A 22,953-nucleotide genomic window follows, 5' to 3' on the forward strand; every position below is an offset into this window, starting at 1 on the left:
TGGGCTAGGTCTCAGAGTTGTCCACTTGCCGCCAGTAGGATATATATAAACCCTCATTCAGAATACCAATCGATTTTGAATCTCACCATGCAATCCCCGTCCCCGTCTCACCATACCAACCCAGCAAAGTGGGTACTTGGATGCACCCGAGTACTTTTTGGATTGAATCTGATCCAAACTACTTACTTTTACTTGACTTAACTTGTTACTGACTCAGTTTTCATTCTGTTTTTGCGAGTTATTGGTCAACAACATGTAATTTTTTAATTTATATTACTTGTTCATTTAAATGTTGTTATTTATTTTGATTTTTTTGGTAGCATTTTGCATATATACATATATATACTGCACCATAATCCCACAACTACTTTTTCTAAAATTGTCATGCCCATACCCGCATCCATGTGACTTAAAGAACTGCGGGAAATGTCAACATCCAGCTGCAGCAAAAGAATCTTATCACGAAAATGTGTATAAGAGTGTATTAGAAATGTAGTTCCTTTGCATAGGAGATTTGTTTTCCAAGTATTGTGGTGCTTCACCGCCATGGCCACAAGAAACAGCTGTAATATAAGCAACACATTGAAATAAATGCCAACCTTCTATTTTACATGTAGTAGCATCATCTCCATGTGGATGAGGAGGCAGCGGCATGCGAAACCTCTCTTTGAAATCAGATGACAAAATGCATACAGAACTCATTTGTGCTATGGCAATTAGATCCCCCTTATGAGACCAATCAACTGCAGAAATACAACGACAACAATGAAAGCATGCCTATTAGAGGAAAAAACACTTTACCTTTCAAAAAGAAAGTAAACAAGTCACAACTTTAAGAAAGATCCAGTTCAAAAAATGAAATATGTCTTCATCTAATAAGGTAATCTTTATCAAGCATATCAAAATCAACTTGCTAAGAATTTCAGAATTCGTCCACCATAAGCAAAAGAGAATTGTCTACCAAAACCTTCTTAAAGAGAGAATTTTGTGTGAAACAAGCAAAGGAGAAATGATTTTGACATCTATGCTTACTAGCCAAAGAGTGAAATGAAGAAAAAAAAAAAGTCATGCAATGACATTTTAACCAATATAGAACAAACAAGGGTAGGGCCTATGCAACACGGACTCATTAAGGAGGTCACAATACCTACATCACATCTGTAGTGCGTTTTGGCTCCAACTCAACAAAGACAATTGTCAGCCGTGGCAAATGCAATCAACCCATATATGCAATGTCATAAATTTGGTTGTTCATTAGGTTTGTCTCCCAGACCATCTCTCTCTCTCTCTCACTCTCTCTCTCACACACACAATCGCGTGCACATGGTTTTTCTTGTTACCTTCATTAGTACCTCCAAGTTCAAGATGCATGTGAAGACCTACAGACTATTTCTTCAACACCCATTAATCATAAATTAGGTTTGCAGAACAATTTTGATATTTTGATATTTTGATAGAGGCATATCTCAAGAAAACATAAGCCCCATCCAATGGTTCCATCAAACTGTCAAAGAAAGTCCCAAGCCAACATTCACAAGCACAAACTTCCATTAGATTTTCTGCAGTTTTGGATGTTCAATGAATTCAGATATCCAGTTGATGGTTGAAAAGGAAGCAATTGCAAGTGGGAAAGCAATACAACAAACAAGACCAAAAAAGCAATCAATTGAAACTTCTAGAGGATTATATTGGATTGGAATCATAGGAAGCCTTATGAAAAGCAGTGCCTAAATCATGTAAAATAGTGGCAAATTAATGAAGCAGAGCATGGAAGTCTGAGAAGAAAATTCACAGCTAATATTATTCTGTTAGAAGGAACTCTACAGCAAGAAAATAACAACAAAATGCACATTCAACCAAAGCACAAACTATTCCAGTAAGAAGCTGATAAGCTTTAGGGACAAACCAGTGAAATAATAGAAGTATCAATAAAGCAATGCATGCAAAACCACTAATATTACAAATGTGAGAAACCTAGCTAGGTTTACATCATAAGTTAGCAATACAAGATGCCTCTGAATAGTAATACTAATAGAGTATGTTGAAGTAGAAAATGCTTCATAGACAAGCTCATAAAATTGATATGAGCTGAAGATTTTAAGTACTCATTGATATATTTCATCTAAAACCAAAATCGTTGAAGAAATGACACAACATATTTGCAGCATCTCGAGTTACACTGAAATAAGAAAATGAAAATTCTTAACAGCCAAAGATTTCATACTTTTTAAGTTTTAACCATTTCATTACAAGGATTTTGGTCATAGTCTAAAGTCTAAACAGTGTAAATGCAGAACTATATATGATTATATGGCAAGAAAATGTTGAAAATACACAAATGGACCAAAAAAAAGCCATCAAGAGGACCATCAAATGAAGTTTTTCCTTCTCTTTCAGTAAATCTGTTTGTCTTCACTAGAAAAATTCAGGTCACAGTAGTGCATTCCCGGTTACTCTTTCTTCACATCCTACAAACCTAGTAATCTGCTCGTTCTTGTAATTATCAAGTATCAACTACTTGGAAGAAATTATAACTACGGTTTATATGCCTCACTAAATTTAAGAATTCTTTAACTGAGAAGGAGAGCTAAAGAACAAAAGAAAAAATAGAAAAGCGTTATGGCCCTTATGAACTTTGTCAACGATAAAGATAGCTCCCCTTAAGTTATGGATCGACCATTTTATAGTTATTGATTACATGCTCATTTGTTATCATTACAAAAAAAAAGAAAAAGTGGAGGTCCAAATCCTGAGTAATTTATTTGAATTGATAATTCTCTAGTACCTTGCACAAAATCAAAGGTCGGGTAGAAAAATCCAAGAGCACCACACTAAAAATGACATTAGTACCTAGAAAACAATGTGGAGGTACACACATGCACTCTCACCGAAAACAATATGACTATTACAAAGCTGTGAACATATCTAGTAACCACATCAAGGATATAGAAGCAGATAACATGAAGAATTAAGAGTTGTCCTAAAAGCCATACGGATTCAAGACAGACCAGCCTCCACGTTTTCTGCTATATCTGTATGCTGTGTGCGCAAACCACCATGATACAGCACTCCGTCACTTGAAAGAGCAACATAAGCATTCTTTCCACTTTTATCCCACCGAAGATCCTTCACATGGTTAGGTGCATCAAATGACCTTGACATAAATGGTTCCTTCACCTTCATCAAGCAAAAGGAAAAGTAATGCCATAGGCATGGTAGTCTGAATTAGCTGCAACGTCAAAAATAGGTTAAAAATGCAGGATTCTGGATATGCAAAAGTTGTCTCAACCATCACCTTCGAATGTATGTGCAATGCTCAAGGAAGAAAAGCAACAACACAAATATGATGGTGATTCAGCAAAACGAATCCAAGCTATTTTTACACCATTGTGTACTAGTCCTTACACTTTTCTAACTGTCATTAAACCACTCAAGTCAAAGAACAAAGACATCATATTTACTATTTTCCTCTTTCCAATAAAGAAAAAAATCGTTCAGTTATGTCATTTGTTGAGATGTATAGTTGCTTTTATTAAACGTGCCCTTTTAGCAGTTTTAAATGTTATATGGTACAGAATCTTAAAGCCAAACACATAGAGTGATACAGCCATGATTAATCTTGGTGGAGGCTTTTCAAGATGTATGTGGGTAGATGAACTTGAAACATTTTTAGAGCTCCTATCCATCCAATCCTTGTCCTTCTTGTTAGTTTAGGTGGATTTGAAGAGTTCCTTTCCGTCCAATTCTTGTTTCTTTCTTGTTAGTCTAGGTGGATTTGAAACCCACTAACTTGGTTCATCTGTATATGTTTTCATTTCAAAGAAGATAAAAATTTCAATTATGTTCACCAAACCAATTCTCAACTATGTTCAGCAAACCTAATTTCCTGTGTAGTTAAAAAGAACAAAGCAGGTCTACATGATGGGCTTTTAAAGGCTTATTGGAGGCCTCGGTGACTCAGGAAAATAAGGATGACTAGGAACTGACACACAATTTTCAAAATGCTTGTACTCATCATAATGTCAACAATTTAAGAACAATTTACATATATTCAGTATAACATTGTCACAGAAAACACATATTAATAAAAAAAAAAAGAAAACATGTCAAATACGCAAAAAAAGTCAGCCGAATTGAACGGCAATTTGACGTATCTTTTTAAAAAAAAACGCCAGAAAATAAAAAATGCAAAAAAGATGTGTATTATAGGTGTTTCTTTTGTGTTTTTTAAACTACCGCCAACTTTTATTTTTTAAGCATCAGGTCTGTTTTTTAAACAATGGCACTGCATGCAATATTGAAGAAAAGTTGATTCTTTTTAAACTTGACCAGGCAAAAAGGTACTTTTAGGTAGGAAAAAGGGATTAGGTTAAAATAAAAAACCGTTCCGGTGAAAAGAGGTTAGGTTAATATGCATTGAAGCTTTGAGTTTGAACTTTGAAGTTGAGAGGAGAATTGCCGGACGGATGAACGCTGAAAGGGGTCGACCATGGCGGCTGACCGTGAGAAGTTGAAGCTTGCAAGCTGCGAGTATCAATGAGAGTCGCCAAACTCAATGTAAGTTGTCATCGAACATAAGCTAGGTTGAACCATTGAAGACTTGAAGTCTGCAAGCAGCCACAGCTACAGGGCTATAAACTTTTGTTAGTTATGTATTTGCCAAACCGTTAGTTTTCATTTTCTAATTTTAATTTGTTGCTTATCTAGTCATTTTACAATTTTTTTTTAATTTCTCATTTATTTTATTTTTATATAATTTTCAGGATTTTTTTTAAATGTTTTAAAATTTGCCGAGATTTTCTGAACATATACAACTTTGTTGTATTATACTCAAGAAATTCCCCTATAATACCAGTACACGATATATAACAATGATTCATAACGCTCAACAATAATCAAATAAAAAACAATGCATATTAATTTGCTGATAGTAGTACTATAGCCCAGGAAAGAATTAGGCCACCAGACTGCCTAAGAAGTCAGTGCATAACCCGGTTCACCTTGAATTTTGATTAAAAACGTTTCAATAGAAGGGCTTATCTCAAGTAGCCTCAAAAGAATTCGACCTAGAACTGATACTTCCAAGTTCTACCTTTCACCTTAAAGTAAATTTCATATTCCCCTATACATAGTACAAAATGAATTCTATCTTTCTCTTAATAATAAGTAACATTTGTTATTTTCCCACACACAGTACAAAATGAACCATTTTCACAAATGAATACAATACAAACACAAGAACTGAAATTTTCAGGAATTAGTCTCAAATTGAACTCCAAATATTAAGTGAATCCAAGCACCCCTTTTAAGCTCATGAGCCTGCTATCATGCTTATCAAGCTTATGGCCAATTTATCCATTCACTTATGTGTGCGTAAACTTCAGCCACATAGAACAAACACATAATGATGGTCATAAGTAGTGATAAATTATCCTAAAGATGCAATTCAGTCACTTGTAAGTGAAAACAATATCAATGATTCCCAAACCTGTTAAACTAGATACTGATTTTTTAACATTCTAGAGAAAACACTAAAACATCTCAAAATAGAGGAGATGTTGGTAAGGGAGAGAACAGACAGTGGTTGAAACTTAACCAGGGGTACAAAACAACAAAAAAGTGAGAAAAAGTAACCAGAAACAAGCATCCAAGCCGAAAAATGATTATACAGGCCAAGTTAAAAAGAAGAAAAACCTTTTTTACAAGGGAATCCGTGGAGAAAAACTGAAGTTCTCCACCCCAGCATGCAGCAAGTATGGAAGAATCGAGAGAGAGTTGCAGAAACGGTATCCCAGCAAGTGAAATATCAACAATGCTCAAGTCTTGAATTGAGGAAAACTTATTTGATTCCTTCATGTCCTTTGCTAATGACAACACATCTTTGGTGTTTGCCATGAAAAACCCTTCAACAAAAGATAAATAAACATTAAACAAATACGTAAATAAGATTGTTCCCAACTTCAAGAGCATAACCAACAAAATTAACTGCGTAAGTACATCCAGGTCTACCAAAACTCAGCTTGCATATTTTCACGTCATGCACATAGATCAAGACATTGTACGTTTTTTCAGAAACCATAGCACGTCATAGAACAGATAATGGGATTAAATCACATTACACGGTGAAGGATGACAAAGTTTCTTGCGTCATTCCTCTGAGTAAACGTACGTCTTCTAGACTCTTCGTGTCATTGGACACGCCATGGGATTAAACCACGTTATATGTTTCTTACAACAATTGGCGATGGACTAAGACAGATTGGGCGTGATATTAACAAATGCAATAAGAAAATCGGCAGAATACTTTGCCAATTCTTATTCAATGTGGCTTTAATTTGATGGAGTAAGTTCGAGACCATTTAAGATGGAGAAATAATAATGATAATAATAATAACAATAATAACTACAACAACAACAAGAACAAGAACAAGATGCAGCAGCAGCAGCAACAACAACAATAAAGTTCGGCTGCTACAAACTTATAGAAACTTCTTGGCGGTCGGCGTCCTAACCGAGCGGATTGAGTTAGTGGTCTCAAGAGCGAATATAAATGGAAAGAAAAAGCAAGGTCGTGACTGACCTCTATGATGTGCCACGAACATCAGACCTAGCCGTTCAGAAATAGCCAATCCCTGAGCAGGAGGGTCGTCTTCGTCGAATGCTGCCTTTGAACGCAGTAACGGTACAGGCATTCCGATCGTCCGTACCATGTAATCATCTGACAGTTCTCTAACGCCTTCTTTTTCTTCCAACTCAACGAGCTTTCCGCTTCCCCCTTTAGCTACCGCCATAGTCGCCTCCGGTTAAAGTAAATCCCTCCACCCCCTCCTAAGGAGGAGGACGACAAGTGGGCAAGAAGAAGTAAGGGAACAAGGAAAAATGAAACCCTAGGAGAGGACCATGCCTGCGGCAGAAGGGAACCTTCTTGCTTCCTCCGTCCGGACTTTGGTGACGAAAATGGGCGGGAAGAGGAGCTCTTTCTCTGCGGTTGTTCTCAGGATAAACAAACCCGTCTCTCCCCCCAGGCAATTTGACGGGAACACCAAACTAACGTTTATTCTTTGTGAAAATTTTCCGCCGGATAGCGCGTCATTCCCTCAACGGGTTTTATAGTCCTGGCAATGGCGGTTCCGTTCCGACGATCAAAGAGTCTTCAATACTATTCGGGCTGCATGGCTGTGAGACAGGCCTCCCTTTTGTGTCCGCTGCTTCGTCAAGAGGTAGAGCGCTTCCTGAAACAAACAAGTGACGCTCCAAATACTCGAGATCGAGTTCTTAGTGGAAACGAAGCACTTGTCCCCCCAGTGCGCTACCTTACGAGACTCCTCAGTAAAAAGTTAACAACCTTGTGAAGTTTCTAACATGGGCCCCGTGTCGGGACGGATCAAATGAAACAACGACCCGAGATTGCCGCAAGGAGAAAAAACGAAAAAGGCCTATGAAATTAAAATAACGTTGCCGCGTAACGGATTGTAACTTGGGTCGTGTGCGGTGCTTGCCCCTTCATTTTGCTACTGCAGTTGTTATCCGGGCGTTGAGCGGCGAGCCTTTGAGCACCCTCGCTCCGTCTCTCCTATCGACCAGGCCACACCACTCGCTCCGGGGCCTTCTTCTTTGCGACGAATCTAGTTATTACGCCGGAGATCTTTTGTCCCGATCAGAGGTGAAGGACATGTCTGTGGTGACCTCGGCCTTCTTTATCCTCTATCCGCTACGGTTGATGGAACCACCCAGAGCCATGGCTTATACCACATTCCGTCCAACATCCAACGCCTTGTTCCGAGCTAGCCCGACGAAATCAAACAAGTGGATAGGCTACTGGCTTTCTGGCTCGGGGAATTTCATTTTCAGAGTTTCCTGTTCCAAGCCGAGGAATAACTCGTCGGATGAGGTACTGAAATCTCCGGTTCCTGTTGTCTTTCTTTTTTTTATTTTTCTTTTTTTGGTTTGTCCCATTGTCACGAGAGCTCGTTTTAAACATAATCAGCACTTCTCCATGAAATCCTTTTCTCCTCCTTCTTGGGGAACAGTTATCTTTATTTAAGACATTGGCCTGGCATGGAAATTGTTCATCAATTATGCGTGGGTAAGTCAACTAATGAATGTGCAAACGACTGAAAAAGAGATGTGAACTAATCAATTAAATCCTACCGTTCTGTCAAACTACAGCCACATCTCAGTCCTGGCAAATGTGCACGGGGAAACTGGTTTAGTGAGACGTCGCTTGTTGTTAAGTTCGGATTAGATGGCTACCGATGTTTGGCATTAGGAATCAATTCCAACCCTAGAATTCTATCAAACTACGGCCACATGTCAGTCCTGGCAAATGTTTACCTCGCAGAAGCTGGTTTGATGAGACGTCGCCTTGTTGACATATAGATTTGGATTAGAATGTGGCTAGCTTGCATGTTAAGGAAACCGGAATAGTTCAATTAGTGGTCATTCACTCATCTTCATTACTGGGTACTTTTCTTTTTTCTGAGAAGTTCATTTCCATATTCTCTTTCGGCGTGTTTCTCGTCTTCGTCATCAAATATTTATTGCATGAATTGTTGTATTTGCAGATCCATGGAATGAAAGACCTGCAGATTCTGAAATCATGGAATGTTCCATGGGACTGGCTGACTGTTGTGTGTATCATGTTGCCATACGTGCTGATGTAAGTTGTATGGTTTTCTTATTCTGCAATGGATTAATCGCTTCTCGTATTAATTTATAGATGCATCTTCTTGGCCCGTTATTTGGTTTCCTCCACAAGCCAACTCGCTTCTTCTAGCCTGTTTGCTGGTCTCTCGCCATTCTCATACTTTCAGACAGGCAAATACGGTGTCTTCTAACTTCATCTTTGTTTTTTGACGAACCTGTATCTCATGCACCATCCTACTATTTAGTGTGTTTATACATTCTAACCCTCAACAGGATAAAAAGAAAGAAACATGAATACAAGGGTAGGCAAAAGTTGATTGGTGGCCACTAAATTCTCCGTCTAGCGGTAGATGATAAGCTTCGTAAGACTTAAGAATGACTTCCCTGGTTGGTGATGTAGACAGAACGTGGAGATTAGGGGTTTAAAGTTTAAGCAACGTTACCATAAGATGCATCTCGTTATGGTTTGCTCAAGAGGCTTTGGCCTTTTCTTGCTGGACTCTACTGTGGAACATGATATTGCGTGTGGTTCAGACGTTCCTTACCGGATCCTCGTTTATCCAGCATCTCAAGAAAGGTTCTTCACTTAATTTATTGTGGCCTGGCTTGGCACCCTGCCTACTCTTGCTGGATGATTCTCTAGAGTGTGTTGCTTCCAGTCCATACTGTTGTGGATGGTCATTCTTTTTGTATTAGTTTCACCTAGGGGACGGAAAGGAAGCCATATATTATGCATAAAATTGGAATTAATTGGGAAAAGAAAATTTCATTTGAAGCTTGATTTTTGCTGATCTGGTACTATCCCCATGATTTTGCATGTGATATTTGTGTACCTTACAATGTTACAAATAGAATTGTTTAAATATGTACATATGATTGTCTGTAATTACATTGTTTCCTTAAATATGCATGAATGGGACTTGTTTGTCCAATAATCATGTAGCTTTAACAGAAAAAAGGTTAAAACCTATATTTTATAAATCTACAGACGAGTAAATGTTAAGCTTTCAACATGGTGTGAAGCTGTAGATATCTCACGGCAGGTCATTCTGAGGACTGCTTTAGTTGACTAGTGCAACCTAGTATGCAGCTTCCAACTCTAAGCATATTCTGCCAGCATTTTCTTCACAGGAATTATGGAATCAGCTGGTCTAAGAGGGGATTTACAACTTTATTCTCAAAGGATGAACATAGTTCCAGAGAATGCAGATGAACTGGCAGCCAAGCTGTTCATAGATCAATTGTATTTTCTCTTTCACATCCATATTGAAAATTTTTATCTTGGTCTTGTCTTAAGACTTATTAGTGTCTTTTGCCCATTGCAGACTGAAAACAGCTGTTAAACTTTCAATTATTTATGCATTTGTCAGGCCGTATCAGCCATTTCCTGATGATGTGTTTTCTTATAGTAAGTTTCTTTTGGTGATTGAAGCACAAGCTTATGATTCATCCTACTTTGGCAGAAGTTTGCAATAATTTATCGTTATGAAATCTAGTTCATTTATCTTGTTAATCTTGTTAATCTTGTGAATTTCAAGTAAATCTTTTTTGCATGTAAAGTACTTGGTACCAACATGTTGTTCTTGTTCATTGCTTTGACGTTGAAATCCAGTCCACTTTGTGTTGTATCACATGGGCATTGTGGGTCACTTGCTATACTGGAGGCAGATTTTTGATAGGTCCACAACAAGATAAGGCATTTCATCATGCATGATGCATGGCACTCCGGTTCTTTTGGCTTTATGACTTTGAGCCTCCATTGTTATTGTTTTTTTACAGTCACTTTAATGTGTCTTACAGGATGGGAAAAGCCATTTGACCTGCAGCATGGTTGGGTTGTGTGGGGAAGTTTAGGTCTGTTAGTTGCAACAAGTACCATTTTCTTGATTAAGTTCTTCCTAAGCAGCGCAGGTCAGGTGCAAAATGAGGTCGGTTTATTTCTTTGTTCTCTGTGATGCTTTACTATTCCCTTGATTGGCTTTGGACCTTTTCCTGCACAGCCTATGTTGAAGGTGTGTGCTTCCAAGATGAATATGCTTCCAATCGGGGTTTCCTATACTCCTTGAGTTCATGTATATGATACTGCCATTATTCTCAACTTGGGCTGGTGGCAGACCTCTTGGTGGGCAGATGTGTTACTACTAAGAGCTTTATATTTGGTGTTGGTGCCTTCTGTCTTTATGACAAAGGGGAAAGACTGACAATACAATACATGTGCATGCCTATTTCTCAACATGTTCGGTTCAGTCATGAGATTACTATTTATACTAGTGATGCATATCTGTGGCTATTACGACTTATCAAGTACTATTTATAGGGTTTCATACTGATTGTTTTCTATGGATTTTACTGCTTGTTACTAATTAGAATTGCCATTGATTTGGTTTCAGGCTGATCCTTTATTGATGTTGTTGCCATTTATTGGTACATCAAATTTCAGGTGTTTAACACTATATTCTATATACTTATCTGGAACCCATTTTAGTTCATATGATCAATGTTTTTTCTTTAGATGTCACATTTTGAAATTTGTCAGTAGCATTGTTTATCAATTCTACCTTGCAGTACTGCTTGTGTACTTGGTACCGTTGGAGTTCTGGCACCAGTTTGTGAGGAAACATTATACAGAGGTTTTCTTATGGTGTCTTTAACAAAGTGGTGAGTCTTTCTAGTAATGATGGATTTTCTTTAGGTGACAGTTACAAAGCTCATAGCAGCAGACTGCATGATTAACTTTACCATACATTTTATGATAAAACTGTCAGGTTTCCTGTACCTCTGTCTGTGCTTCTCAGTGCATTTACTTTTGCTCTTGCACATCAATCCTCTGGAAAATTCCTTGAGATCTTTACTTTTGGTATGTCCTAAGAACATTTTTTAGTCTTATTTCTGACTTACAAAAATTTGTGTACGCATGATACGTTTCTTGCAGTCTGCATCAGTGTGTCAGTGACATTGCCGAAGGTTTATGGAAGGAACTCCTAGGTCCTACGAAGTATATTTCACTCTCATGTGTCCCTTTTTATCCTTTGCTTTATGGGTAGCCTGTGCGCATACCAGATCAGCTGTTTCTGCCATAAAATGTGCCAGGTAATAGAAGTAAGGACACCACTCTGGCTGAACGTAAGGACGCACCTTTGATGGCAAACCATGATACTTGATTGAAGGCCATGTAGGAGACATTGACATCCTTTGTTAAAGGCAATGGCTAAATATAATTGGAGAAAGTCCTAAAACAAGCGAATTGCAAACCCCAACTGATTGATCAAAAGCTTAATATTGGTCTGCCGTGCATAGTTATATAGCAGGGATTTTTGTGATAACTAATTTCTTGTGCATCTGCACTTGGTTATGGTATATCCATTCATCACCAACTGCACATCTTATTTTTGTTGCACAACATGGCTATAGGTGTGGTCCTCGGACTTGTTTATGCTCAAACAAGAAATCTCTTTTCTTCAATTGCAATACATGCATGCTGGAATTTTGGTGTCATCCTCTTGCTGAAACTCCTTCAAGTAAGCTGTTTATGGCGGTAGTTGCATTTGAAATTGTTTTTTGCTATTGCTGAATCTGAAACATATGTTAATTTTTGCAGTTGCAGGGATACAATATAGAAGAATACACTCTCACCATGTGAAGGCTTTGATTAATGAATGTTTTTGGGCTTTCATCAAGGGGAGATGAGTCATCCTCTTTGATCCAGTCTTTGTCAGGTAAGTTCCAGAATCGTGGAGTTCCTGATCATATCTCCATCTGCAGTCTGTTGCGATGTCTCATTTTCAGATTAACCATCACAGATAGGTTATATTAGAATCTGTGCTTGAAGAGATACAAGTAGGCGTTAATCATGGCATTTGGCCTTATCGACAGAAGAAAGATGGGTCAAGGCACACGAATCACACAACAGTGGGGATCTCAGTTCTGTATTGTACTTTGATGGTGAGCAATGTAATTCAGCCAAGTTGTTTAACAGTATTCTCTGTCTTGAATTTGTTGTTTATATCTTTAGTTCACAAAAAAGATTCAGGAAGGAAGCATTCTCTTTCCCTCTTTAAAGCAGAACCAACAGTTGTCAATCATCACGTTGACGACCGAGATGAGGTTGAACGGGATTCGCGTCGGATAAAAGCATTACTATTAGGCTTGCTTCTAATTACTTGACCTCTAGGACCGGTTCCGATTGCGAATCCATGTAAACAAAACGAGATGTTTTCTGAACGCAAATTTGGATTGATTTTCATGCGAGTTCATCGGAGGCACGACCGCAGGTTACGTATGCTAGCTACTATTTTATTGGATTTGGGTTGGAATGCAAACGTGGATTTTGTTAGTCCTGAACCCTTTATCGGATGTCTCCGAAGAGACGGGTCCTGAACCCTTTGCCTTGGGTAAATTTCCTGAGGAAATGGCGTTGAACATCAGCCCTTCAAATGATCTGATTTTTGTTCCCGTTAGTTGCACCTACGTACTGCAGTTGGCACGCATTATCAGCGATTCAGCGGCCGGTTAAAGTTGGTCCGGGACAGGTCACCAGCGCGATGCCCGTAAACGTTACTGGCCCTTGTTTTCTTCTCCATGTCTCAGTCATCCTACACTTTGATTCGTCTAGGTCTCTATTGGCTAAAGTTGTCTACTTATATAAAGTGATTGAACTGCGACAGGTTCACGAGCACACCAGTGGACGAGCATCAGTTAGAGGGCCCAACGATGTGAGGGCTTCCTCTGCTTGTCCTTCCTCGGGGCAGCAGCATGCAGAATGAAAAAGGTAATGCCAATAACTACCTAATAATAGTAAGTCACAATTAAGCTGTGCCGCCCGGTCTATTCGGCTCGGCAAACCTATTATGAAGCCAACGAAGGTTTAAGCAGCAGTAGTTCCAAGAGTTCCACTTCTCTTTTCACTTGCTATCTGAATTGCGGCAAAACCAGCAAGAGCTTGGTGTTTCCCTTTGGGCCTTTGGACAAATCCGCTCAACCTCTGTTAGTGAGCACAGCACAGTCGATGGATGAGGAACCCTTTTTGAATGATGACAGTAGTGGAGCTACCATGGGCCTGGTGTGGGCAACTGCCTACCTCAGTCTGGGAAACCTTCTTAAAAATTTTATCTATCATGTGTTAGACTCAAGCCTAACCCTACGGGGATGCCCACGCCTGACATTAGCTCTCCACTCAAGTGGCCCAGGGCATGTCACTGTTGTTATGCCACTTTTGCAGGGAAAGCACGGCCTACGTACGTTTATCAAAAAATTTCTCTTAAAGGGTAGGCTGCAACTACCTAAATCCGCTGCTTACAGCCAGTGGGTCGCGCAAGGCATGCTTGGAAAGGCATGCATACACCTTGCTTCTTGAGTTCCCTTTGCAGGTGAGCTTGTGTTGTCTTGTCTCCTCTTTTACATTCCCGTTGGTGTGATTGGTGGTTGGTGAACATCGATTCTCCTCCACCGTTTTCAATGGTGTCGGAGGATGAAGTAATTATTTGAAGGAAGTCAATCATGTGAGAAACATTGTGAACTGGCGAAAATATTGAAAACCTGCAGATACTGGGAAGGTGAGAGGTTGACGGTTTGGCGCTGTTGTTACAGTGGTGAAAAGCTTTTCATTCTGAAGCTTCCCGTTTCTCGCCAGTTGCCGCCGTTGATAGTGCGCGGTTAGCCAATCTTAGCTCAGAAAAGCACCCGGTTGAGTTAGCATTTTGCTCCGACCAATAGATGCACAACTAGTCAATATACATAGCACCTCGTTTTAGCGGGCAGATCTTTTGATCAGGCCGGGACACAAACTTTTTGTTCGGGTTTGCGGAGAAGAATTAAAATTCATTGAGAATGTTGCCGGCCGGCCAATTATGTCTGGCCCGGCCAAGCTAGTAGAAGGATATGCTACTTGGCTAGCTTAGGCACAGCTCGGAAAGCATGTGAGATCAATCGGACGCTAAGTCAAGCAAAAAACAATGCACGTAGAATGTGCATCGCGGTGGTGCGGTGACGAAGCGAATCAATGCATCAAGGTGGACAGTCCCTTTGGAAGTGCAAGTCCGTCATTGGGGAAACCAGTGGGTTCCCCACGCGTAGTGTTTGGATGCACAAAAGGGTGCGCGTGGGTTAGGGGCAATTCCCCCAGTGGGCGCATACGCTGCATTCCACAACCGCGTAGAGTCACGCAGGGGTGAGCAAGTGAATGTTCATCGTCGAGTAGGGCGATGGTCGGCCGCCTTACTTAATGACATATAGTCGTCAATTGGCTTCGGTTGGGGACTTCTTCTCAACGGAAGTCTACCCCCACCCAGATTTCGCATGGATGTAGATAGGCACTTGGAGGAATGACGACGTTCTGACAGGGCCTCATGGCCACGGCTTGCCGATGGCCGACAATAGGATAAACCTGGGTGATGGTGTGCCGAGTGCTTAGCACTCCTCGTCTAGTCCACAGTCCCGAAGAAAAGATGAATGCTTCTGCTAGCTTAAGAGAGAGTCGGCTGGCCGAAGGCTTTGGGGAACGTCTTCGGCGCCGCACGGGCTCGAGAAACTCGGCCCGTGACAAGTGGTATCAGAGCAGATGATTCTCAGAAAGAACTTAGAAAAATGAGAACACTGCGATGATAACAAACAAATGGTTCTTTAAAATGTTGGCTTGTTTGGTGCCCTAAGGGTTTGGGCATGTTCATCGGACACTGGTTCAAGTGACCGCGTTGGTGTTGGCCAGATGGAGATCATACGTTCCGAAGATGATGTCTGGGCATCAGGAGCAAAAGGGCCAAGGGAGCCGCTCGCTGAGACAGATAGGGTGAGACCCGACGTGGAAAAGGATTGTCCAGGAAGGCAAGTGCCCTTAGTGTTGACATGTCTCGAGAAAGGAGCATGTGCACGGTAGGCCTGGGCGTCGGGCCGGGTCTGGGTCGAGGAATTTTGTTATCGGGCCGAACTTGAGCGAGCCCCGCCCAGCCCGAGATCTTAACGGGCCGGGCCTGGTTATCACTTCTACAGCCCGGCCCGGCCCGACGGCCCGTTAGGAACTTAGGTCATGTTCCTCCCGCGCGGCTCCCCTTGTTTCACACTTTCACATTTTCCATCGAGGGAGGCTGGAGGCAGAGTAACAGAGTCTAGCAGATTCGTAGAGCCGCTACCTGCGCTGCAGAGACAGGGAGACTGAGAGTGGGAGAGACCGTGTGCCCGCCACCGTTTCCATAGTCGATACCTGATACCCAGCCAGTCTCCGCCACTGTCACTGTCTCCGCTCCACCACTGGGCCACCGATAAAGAAATCAATGTGTTTTGTTGATGTAGGTTCTGCAGTATTCTGTATTCATACATAAATTATCACAACCCACATTTTTTTTTCCGAGATCTTGCCTCTTGGATAGTTGGATGCCGTTGGATCTCACCGCTGCATTGTAAATTTCGTTCTGCAGGTGCGCCATTTTTGTGGTGCAGGAATCCTCAAAAATGTCTTGACAAATGAAAGGCATTTCTTAGTTTAACTTTAGAAAGCAAAAATAAAGTGATAAATGATATTTTTATTTTGTCTTTTCTTTTTTTGGGTCAAAGTATCACAAAATTTTCTTGTATTTTTTGTTTTCCTTTATTTTTCTTCTTTTTGGTGTTTCTGAAAATAATGGAAATTTCTGATAATGTTGTTGAGTTAGCACCTCGGTTCCCTGGGTTACATAGGTGGGGTTTGTTTGGACACGTGCTTTCAGTTACATAGTTATAGTACTCCATTAGCAACTTTGTCCTTTGTCTTATCATTATTAGATGCAATGTAAGGGGCAGGGTTTCCATGGTAGCCAGAGAATTGTGGAACATAACCTGGGAATTCTTCTGGTGAGAGTTCTTTTATGGGTTTAACTCCATGTAGCATCATCTTTGACTAGGATTGTTCTTCTTGTTGTAGCTTAATTGTTTTCTATGCATATCATCTTTGACTAGGATTGTTCTTCTTGTTGTAGCTTAATTGTTTTCTATGCATATTTTTCACTAGTGAAGCCTTTCTACAGTCTATCTCTCCTTATAACATTGCAGTCCTTGTCTTTTGTAGATATGGTTCATTTGTTCCTTAATGTAGAAAGGAATAGGAGATAGAAAACTAGTCAAGGGTAACTAAAGGAGCAAGAAGTTATTATCATGTGGTTTGAGGGTTTTGTTGATTTCATTTTTAAAGACAAGTTGGTGATTGATATTTTTGGTTGGATCCGGCTGTTAGTCTCACATTCTTAGAGATGTGCTGATGTAATAATTAGCTTCATATGGATGGTGAGGAATATAAGCAGATAATCCTTTTGTGGTTTTGTGGTTGATTGTTGCACAGTGGAGAACCTGATGTTCATTCTTGTATGAATAAACCATTAGAAATTGACTATACTTTTGGCATTTAGCTTCAATGAGAATCTTTAAATATGTATATGTCTCATTTAGCTTAAATTCTAAAAAAATGTTTGTTTTGATTGAGAACAGGTCAAGTTTTTTGAATTTTATGGACGTAAGCTAAACACAAGTGGTGTTGGGATTTCTTGCAACGTGGGAGGAGCCTTTTTCCTGAAAAGTAGCAAAGGGTACGTTGCATGTGATTTCTGATTTGCCTATTTGTTCATATGGTTTTTGTCTCCTTTTCATGTAAATATTATATCATATTCACTCTTTTGTGTATGAAATTTGTATTGTTTGACAGTTTTATGAAGTTTGAACGGCCGCATCTTATCTCCATTGAGGATCCATCTTAGCTAAACATTGATTTTCGTCATACTGAGGTAGAACAAGGAAGTATTGTTATGGTGGGTGATAGCTCTGTTTCACATTATTTTACTTTTGCAGAATTTTTATGTATGTTTTTTCCTTCCAGGTCTATATCATTGATTTTGGACTTGCAAAGCGATATCGAGATTCTGCAAGCAACCACCACATTCTTTTATATTTCTTAAGGGCTACGTTCTTCTATATTTCTTATGGGGAAGGTAATTTTTTCCACAAGACTTGAGTCTCTTTCTTTTACATAGGTTCTTCAAGTTCATATGAAGGTTTGATCCTTAAGTGTTGTTCTGCCTGTATGTTATGTTTGGACCATGGTAGAAAAATGTTGGCTTTAAAATTATTTTGTTCACTATAACTGATACAGGAAATTCATTAACTGAAAGATCTTAGATTCTACATGGACTATGGACTGTTGATGCATTGTGTACACGATATTAAGAACCTAAAATTCGTGTTGTGCTAGTTTTCTTAAACGATTTACTGCTTTGTTGTTTGCCCATTGCAATTCTATGTTTTAGTGAATCTCTCTTGTGAGAATTTTTGTAATTGGTTTCCCTATGACTCTATGTTTAGGTTGTTCGGATATCATTCAAATAGTAAGTCATGTCATCTAACATTAGGGATGAAGAATATCGTCCGATGGCAGATATAGAGGAAGATGAACCTTTTATATGTACTGAAAAAGACGTTCAATCCAAGAGAAAAAGAACTTCGATAGTATGGAATGACTTCAAATTAGTAGAATTTAATGGAAAAGAGTGGGCGAAATGCAAACATTGTGGTGAACGATTTACTGCACAAAGTAGCAGTGGTACGAGTCACTTGAAACGACATAGAGATATATGTGTCAGAAAACAAATACTTGATGGAAAATAAAAAATATTGTCATTGGAGTTGGTGAATCTGGAGCCTCAAATTTAAGTCTACACAAACTTGATATGGACAGTATAAGAAAAGGTTTGGCTAAGTTGGCAATAATGCATGCACTTCCTTTCAGTATTGCAGAATATGAATATCTTAACGATCTTCTAAAGCTTTGCAATCCAATGTTTGTGCCAATTTCTAGGAGAACACTTACAAAAGACATACAGTCAATGTTCTTGACTGAAAAAAAGAGATATCAAGAACTTGTAAATAACCAAGTGCAACGGATATCATTGACATTTGATATGTGGTCCTCACAACAGACATTAGGGTACTTATGCTTGATAGCCTCTCTTATTGATACAGATTGACAATTGCACTCTCACATACTTAATTTTATACATGTGCCTCCACCACATAATGTAATTTGTATATGTGATATTTTATTGGAGTGCATTACTACTAAGTGGAGAATTCATTTGAAGTTGTTTTCTGTCACTGCTGATAATTGTTCAACAAATGATAGTGGAATAAGTTTGTTGAGAAGGACCGTAGAAAGGAAAAATAATATTTCATTTCCATTGATAGGGGAGTACTTGCATATTCGTTGTGGTGCAAATATCATAAATCTGATAGTTAAAGATGGTATGAATGATATGGACGATACAATTTCAAAAGTTCGTGATAGTGTCAAATATATAAGGGGATCACCAAAACGACTACATACTTTCAAAGAATGTGTAAAGACAATGGATTTGGATGAGAAAAAAGGTTTAAACTATGATGTTCCTACTCGATGGAATTCTACATTCATAATGTTGAGAGATGCATTATTATTCAAAGATGTCTTTCAACATTTGGCATCGTGTGATCCTAGTTATACATATTTGCCTTCTGAGGATGAGTGGTCTCATGCATCAGATTTATGTCAGTTCTTAAAGGTCTTTTACGATGCAACAAATTTATTATCTACCACCAAGCAGGTAACAGCTAATCCAGTTTTTGAAGAAATCGTATCAATTTACCATCATTTGTATAGGCATCGTGGAACATCAAATGAACATATAAGGGCATTGGCATGCAAAATACAAGAAAAATTTGACAAATACTTTAAGGGCTACAATATTCTCTTTGCAATTGCAACTATTTTGGATCCTAGGTTCAAGTTGTCATACTTGAAGTATTTGCTTGGCAATTTAGATAAACATGATGTAATAGTGAAATATGGAATTATAAAGAGCACTCTTCATGAATTGTATGCTAAGTACAGAAATATGTATGAGGATAGTGACACGTGTAATATGGGAAGAGCCAATGCATCCACTAGTACCATGATTGCAATGGAAGAGTATAAAAGTGTGTCTAGATATGGGTTTAAAGCATATGTCAATTCTGTATCTCCTGTAGTGGTTCACACAGATGTAGACAAATATTTGTTTGATCCAATGGAAGAAATATCACCTAATGTAGAGTTCAACATATTATCTTGGTGAAAGGCAAATGAAAGCAAATACAAATTAGCTATTCATGTATCTACAGTTGCTTCAGAATTTGCATTCAGTACATCAGGAAGAATTATTAATGATTATCAATGTTCAACTACTCCCGAAAATGTAGAGTCATTAATCTGCACACAAAGTTGGATTCGTGATGCAAGCAACTTGTGTGAAATGTAAGATGTTCATGCTTCATAGTTTATACATATTAACTTAATAGTGTGCTTAAATTAATAAGTGTCTTTGTTACAGTTTTCATGATGCAGAGCACCATTATGACGATGAATGTTAATCGAGTGCATGCTTATTATGGTAATTTTTGTAATTAATGTTTTGTATTCTATGTTGACAAGCACATGTTAATTTTTATGAACATTTCTTTTTCATGTTAAATTACAAATGGACATTTCAAGCTACAACCATGAATTCTCTACTGACGTTATCATTTCTTTGCATTTTTTTGTTGCTCTCAGATATGGGTGTGGCATCTTTGTATAATATCTTGTGCAGAGTCTTGAAGTTCATGTCAAACTTAAACTATGTTGAAAAGTATTTGTCATTATGACAGTTGATCATATTATGGGTTTGTTCAGTAAATATTATACAGTTCTTCACATTTGTAGAGAACCTTTAACACGAGAGAGAGAGGGACAAATTTTGTGCAAAAATTGATACGATGTAATGTAATGATGGTTTGAATGTTGTACACCTCTGGTGCAGTAAGATGAGTTTGTTTTGATTCCTTCACATCCATACTGTTGCTGACTTTCTTCTCATGTATAATACAACCAGAGGCAAGCCAGGAGAGGACCTCCTAGACATGCAAGGTCCACCTCATCCTCTTCTAGATCTCCAAGCCTACGTAAGGTCTGCTGCAAATTTTATTCTTTCGTTGAGCTTGGAATAGATTTTTCTAAACGTTATTGTCATTCCTCTCTGCACAAGTAATGACAATTATATGCAAAGCCTTTATCTGAGCTACCATTTTCCTTTATTTTTTTAAGAAAATATTCTCCTATTCTTATAGATAATTTGAACTCTCCAGGGAAAACATGCAACTGATTCAGGAATTGAGCAAAGCTTCACAGGTTCAGAAGAGCTCAAGTTCACATCAAGATATGCACAGAGTTTTAAGACCCAATGCATTGCTTCTTACCTAAAACAACAGTGGTCTTTTTCCATATCTTGTTTTAGATTTCTTGTTTAATACTATCTACTTTTTTCATGTGAGGCAGTAACACGAAAAAATTCGTCCTTTTTTCAATCATACCAAGGCCCGACCCGGCCCATCCCAACGGCCTGAGGGACCAACAAAACGGGCCGGGCTGGGCCTTGGTATGGTGGACCTAGCCCAGCCCGGCCCATCAATATTATCGGGCAGACCCGGGTTTGGGCCTGACGGGCTGACCCGGGCCGGGTCTAAACGGGTCGGGCCGGCCCGGCCCGGCCCGATACCCACCCGTAGTGCACGGGTTGGCAACACAGCTTGGAAGTTTGTAACTTAGTGGTTGTCGGAGATGTTCCGGACTTTACTAAAGAAAAGTGCAAACAGTGATAGAAAAGTGTAATGATGCTAAGGAATGGACTAGAGGCAAAACACCCGAAAGACAAGTAGCTGCGACATGACGAGTGCGTCAACCAGACGAACGGACGAAGGCTCAGTTCAAAAGAAATCAAGGGAATGGTTGTTGAACTTCTCTCGCTCGGAGCAAAGTCACTGAGGACAGTGACGATTTTGGTGGTGGGAGAGTGTTGCTGGTCGACTATGTCTGGCCCGGCCAAGCTAGTAGAAGGATATGCTACTTGGTCAGCTTAGGCACAGCTCGGGAAGCATGTGGGATCAATCAGACGTCAAGTCAAGCAAAAAGCAATGCACGTGGAATGTGCATCGCGGTGGTGCAGTGACGAAGCGAATCAATGCATCAAGGTGAACAGTCTCTTTGGAAGTGCAAGTCAGTCGTTGGGGAATCCAGTGAGTTCCCTACGCGTAGTATTTGGATGCACAAGGGGGTGCGCGTGGGTTAGAGGCAATTCCCCCAGTGGACGCATACGCTGCGTTCCACAACCGCGTAGTCACGCGGGGGTGAGCATGTGAATGCTCATCGTCGAGTAGGGTGATGGTCGGCCGCCTTACTTAATGACATATGTCGTCAACTAGCTTCGGCAGGGGACTTCCTCCCAAGGGAAGTCTATCCCTACCCAGATTTTGTATGGATGTAGATAGACACTTGAAGGAATGGCGACGTTCTGACAGGGCCTTATGGCCACGGCTTGCCGATGGCCGACAATGGGATAAATCTGGGTGATGGTGTGCCGAGTGCATAGCACTTGTCGTCTAGTCCACAGTCCTAAAGAAAAGGTAAATGCTTCCACTAGTTTAAGAGAGAGTCGGCTGGCCGAAGGCTTTGGGAAACGCCTTCGACGCCGCGCGAGCTCGAGAAACTTGACCCGTGACAGAGAACGGCCTTCATAAAAAAGTGATAGCAAAAACCAAAGAGAAATCTTTCTGCAAAATCAATAAAAAAGATAACAGCCCAACAAAAGTTGATGCAAAAATTTGAGCAACCAATATATACAACACACAAAAGCGACCTTGCCGCCCAATGGAAGGATGGTATACTCTTCCTAATCTTGGTCGACGTTGGTACCACTTTTAAATGACTGACATGTTCATTGTTGTGCCTAGCGTGGTTTTTCCAACTTTTACCTCAATTCGCCGTTGGTTTCTCACTGTCCGAAATACCAGCAGTCACGAGCGGGAACAGAACCCCTTAGGTGGATACCCGGCAATAAAATCACGAAAGGACATGCCATTTCTGAGTTTGTCAGATAGAGATGCATGCAGAGAGGAGGAAGGAAAATTAGATGTGCTAGAAGCAAAAGATTTCGCTGCCCGCAACAGTGGCCAGCCACCACATGTATGTACACGTCTTCCTGATTCTCTCTCTCTTCCCCCTCCCCGACTCGAGCTCGAGTCGCGTTTCTGTAAAAGTAGAAAACTGAAAAGAAAGAAAATGATTGTCCAGTCCCTCATGGATGTTGCGTAGGATACGAGCGGGAACGACTGTCTGCCTGATGTTTGTCTCATCTGCACTGCTATTGGCTGCGGAAGTCGTCTTGTTGCGTGTCTGGACGGCTGGGCATAGCCGCTGCCGTGGATGGTGCCCAACTGGTCGGGTCATGAGAGGTACCGTACATTGCC

At 39.9% G+C, this 22,953-nt stretch overlaps 2 protein-coding genes across 5 annotated transcripts in view; one reads left to right on the plus strand and one right to left on the minus strand.

Annotated features, from left to right (window-relative positions):
- The window catches only part of LOC116252941 (nuclear pore complex protein NUP214), a 43,005-nt gene extending 35,766 nt beyond the window's left edge, over nucleotides 1-7,239 (minus strand). For 2 of the 4 annotated variants that reach the window (XM_031627606.2, XM_031627589.2), the window contains exons 1-4: nucleotides 6,581-7,237; nucleotides 5,695-5,903; nucleotides 3,009-3,177; nucleotides 600-743 (exon numbers count right to left, since the gene is read on the minus strand). In XM_031627606.2, the coding sequence (XP_031483466.1) occupies nucleotides 600-743; nucleotides 3,009-3,177; nucleotides 5,695-5,903; nucleotides 6,581-6,791 (733 nt within the window). In that variant the 5' untranslated portion in view covers nucleotides 6,792-7,237. Of the gene's footprint in view, nucleotides 1-599; nucleotides 744-2,993; nucleotides 3,178-5,694; nucleotides 5,904-6,580 lie in introns of those variants that run through there. The other 2 variants (XM_050075551.1, XM_031627615.2) reach the window with 2 other exon arrangements.
- A 217-nt stretch (nucleotides 7,240-7,456) lies between these two features.
- Nucleotides 7,457-12,683, plus strand: LOC116246165 (uncharacterized). Its single transcript, XM_031617888.2, has 10 exons — nucleotides 7,457-7,891; nucleotides 8,565-8,659; nucleotides 9,764-9,889; nucleotides 9,972-10,054; nucleotides 10,447-10,574; nucleotides 11,037-11,086; nucleotides 11,212-11,304; nucleotides 11,412-11,503; nucleotides 12,058-12,164; nucleotides 12,245-12,683. The coding sequence occupies exons 1-10, from the start codon at nucleotides 7,673-7,675 to the stop codon at nucleotides 12,284-12,286; spliced, it is 1,035 nt and encodes a 344-aa protein (XP_031473748.1). The 5' UTR covers nucleotides 7,457-7,672; the 3' UTR covers nucleotides 12,287-12,683.
- Nucleotides 12,684-22,953: the final 10,270 nt, after the last annotated feature.

This window comes from Nymphaea colorata, chromosome 1 (assembly GCF_008831285.2).
Source record: "Nymphaea colorata isolate Beijing-Zhang1983 chromosome 1, ASM883128v2, whole genome shotgun sequence".
In the NCBI taxonomy this organism is placed as follows: domain Eukaryota; kingdom Viridiplantae; phylum Streptophyta; class Magnoliopsida; order Nymphaeales; family Nymphaeaceae; genus Nymphaea; species Nymphaea colorata.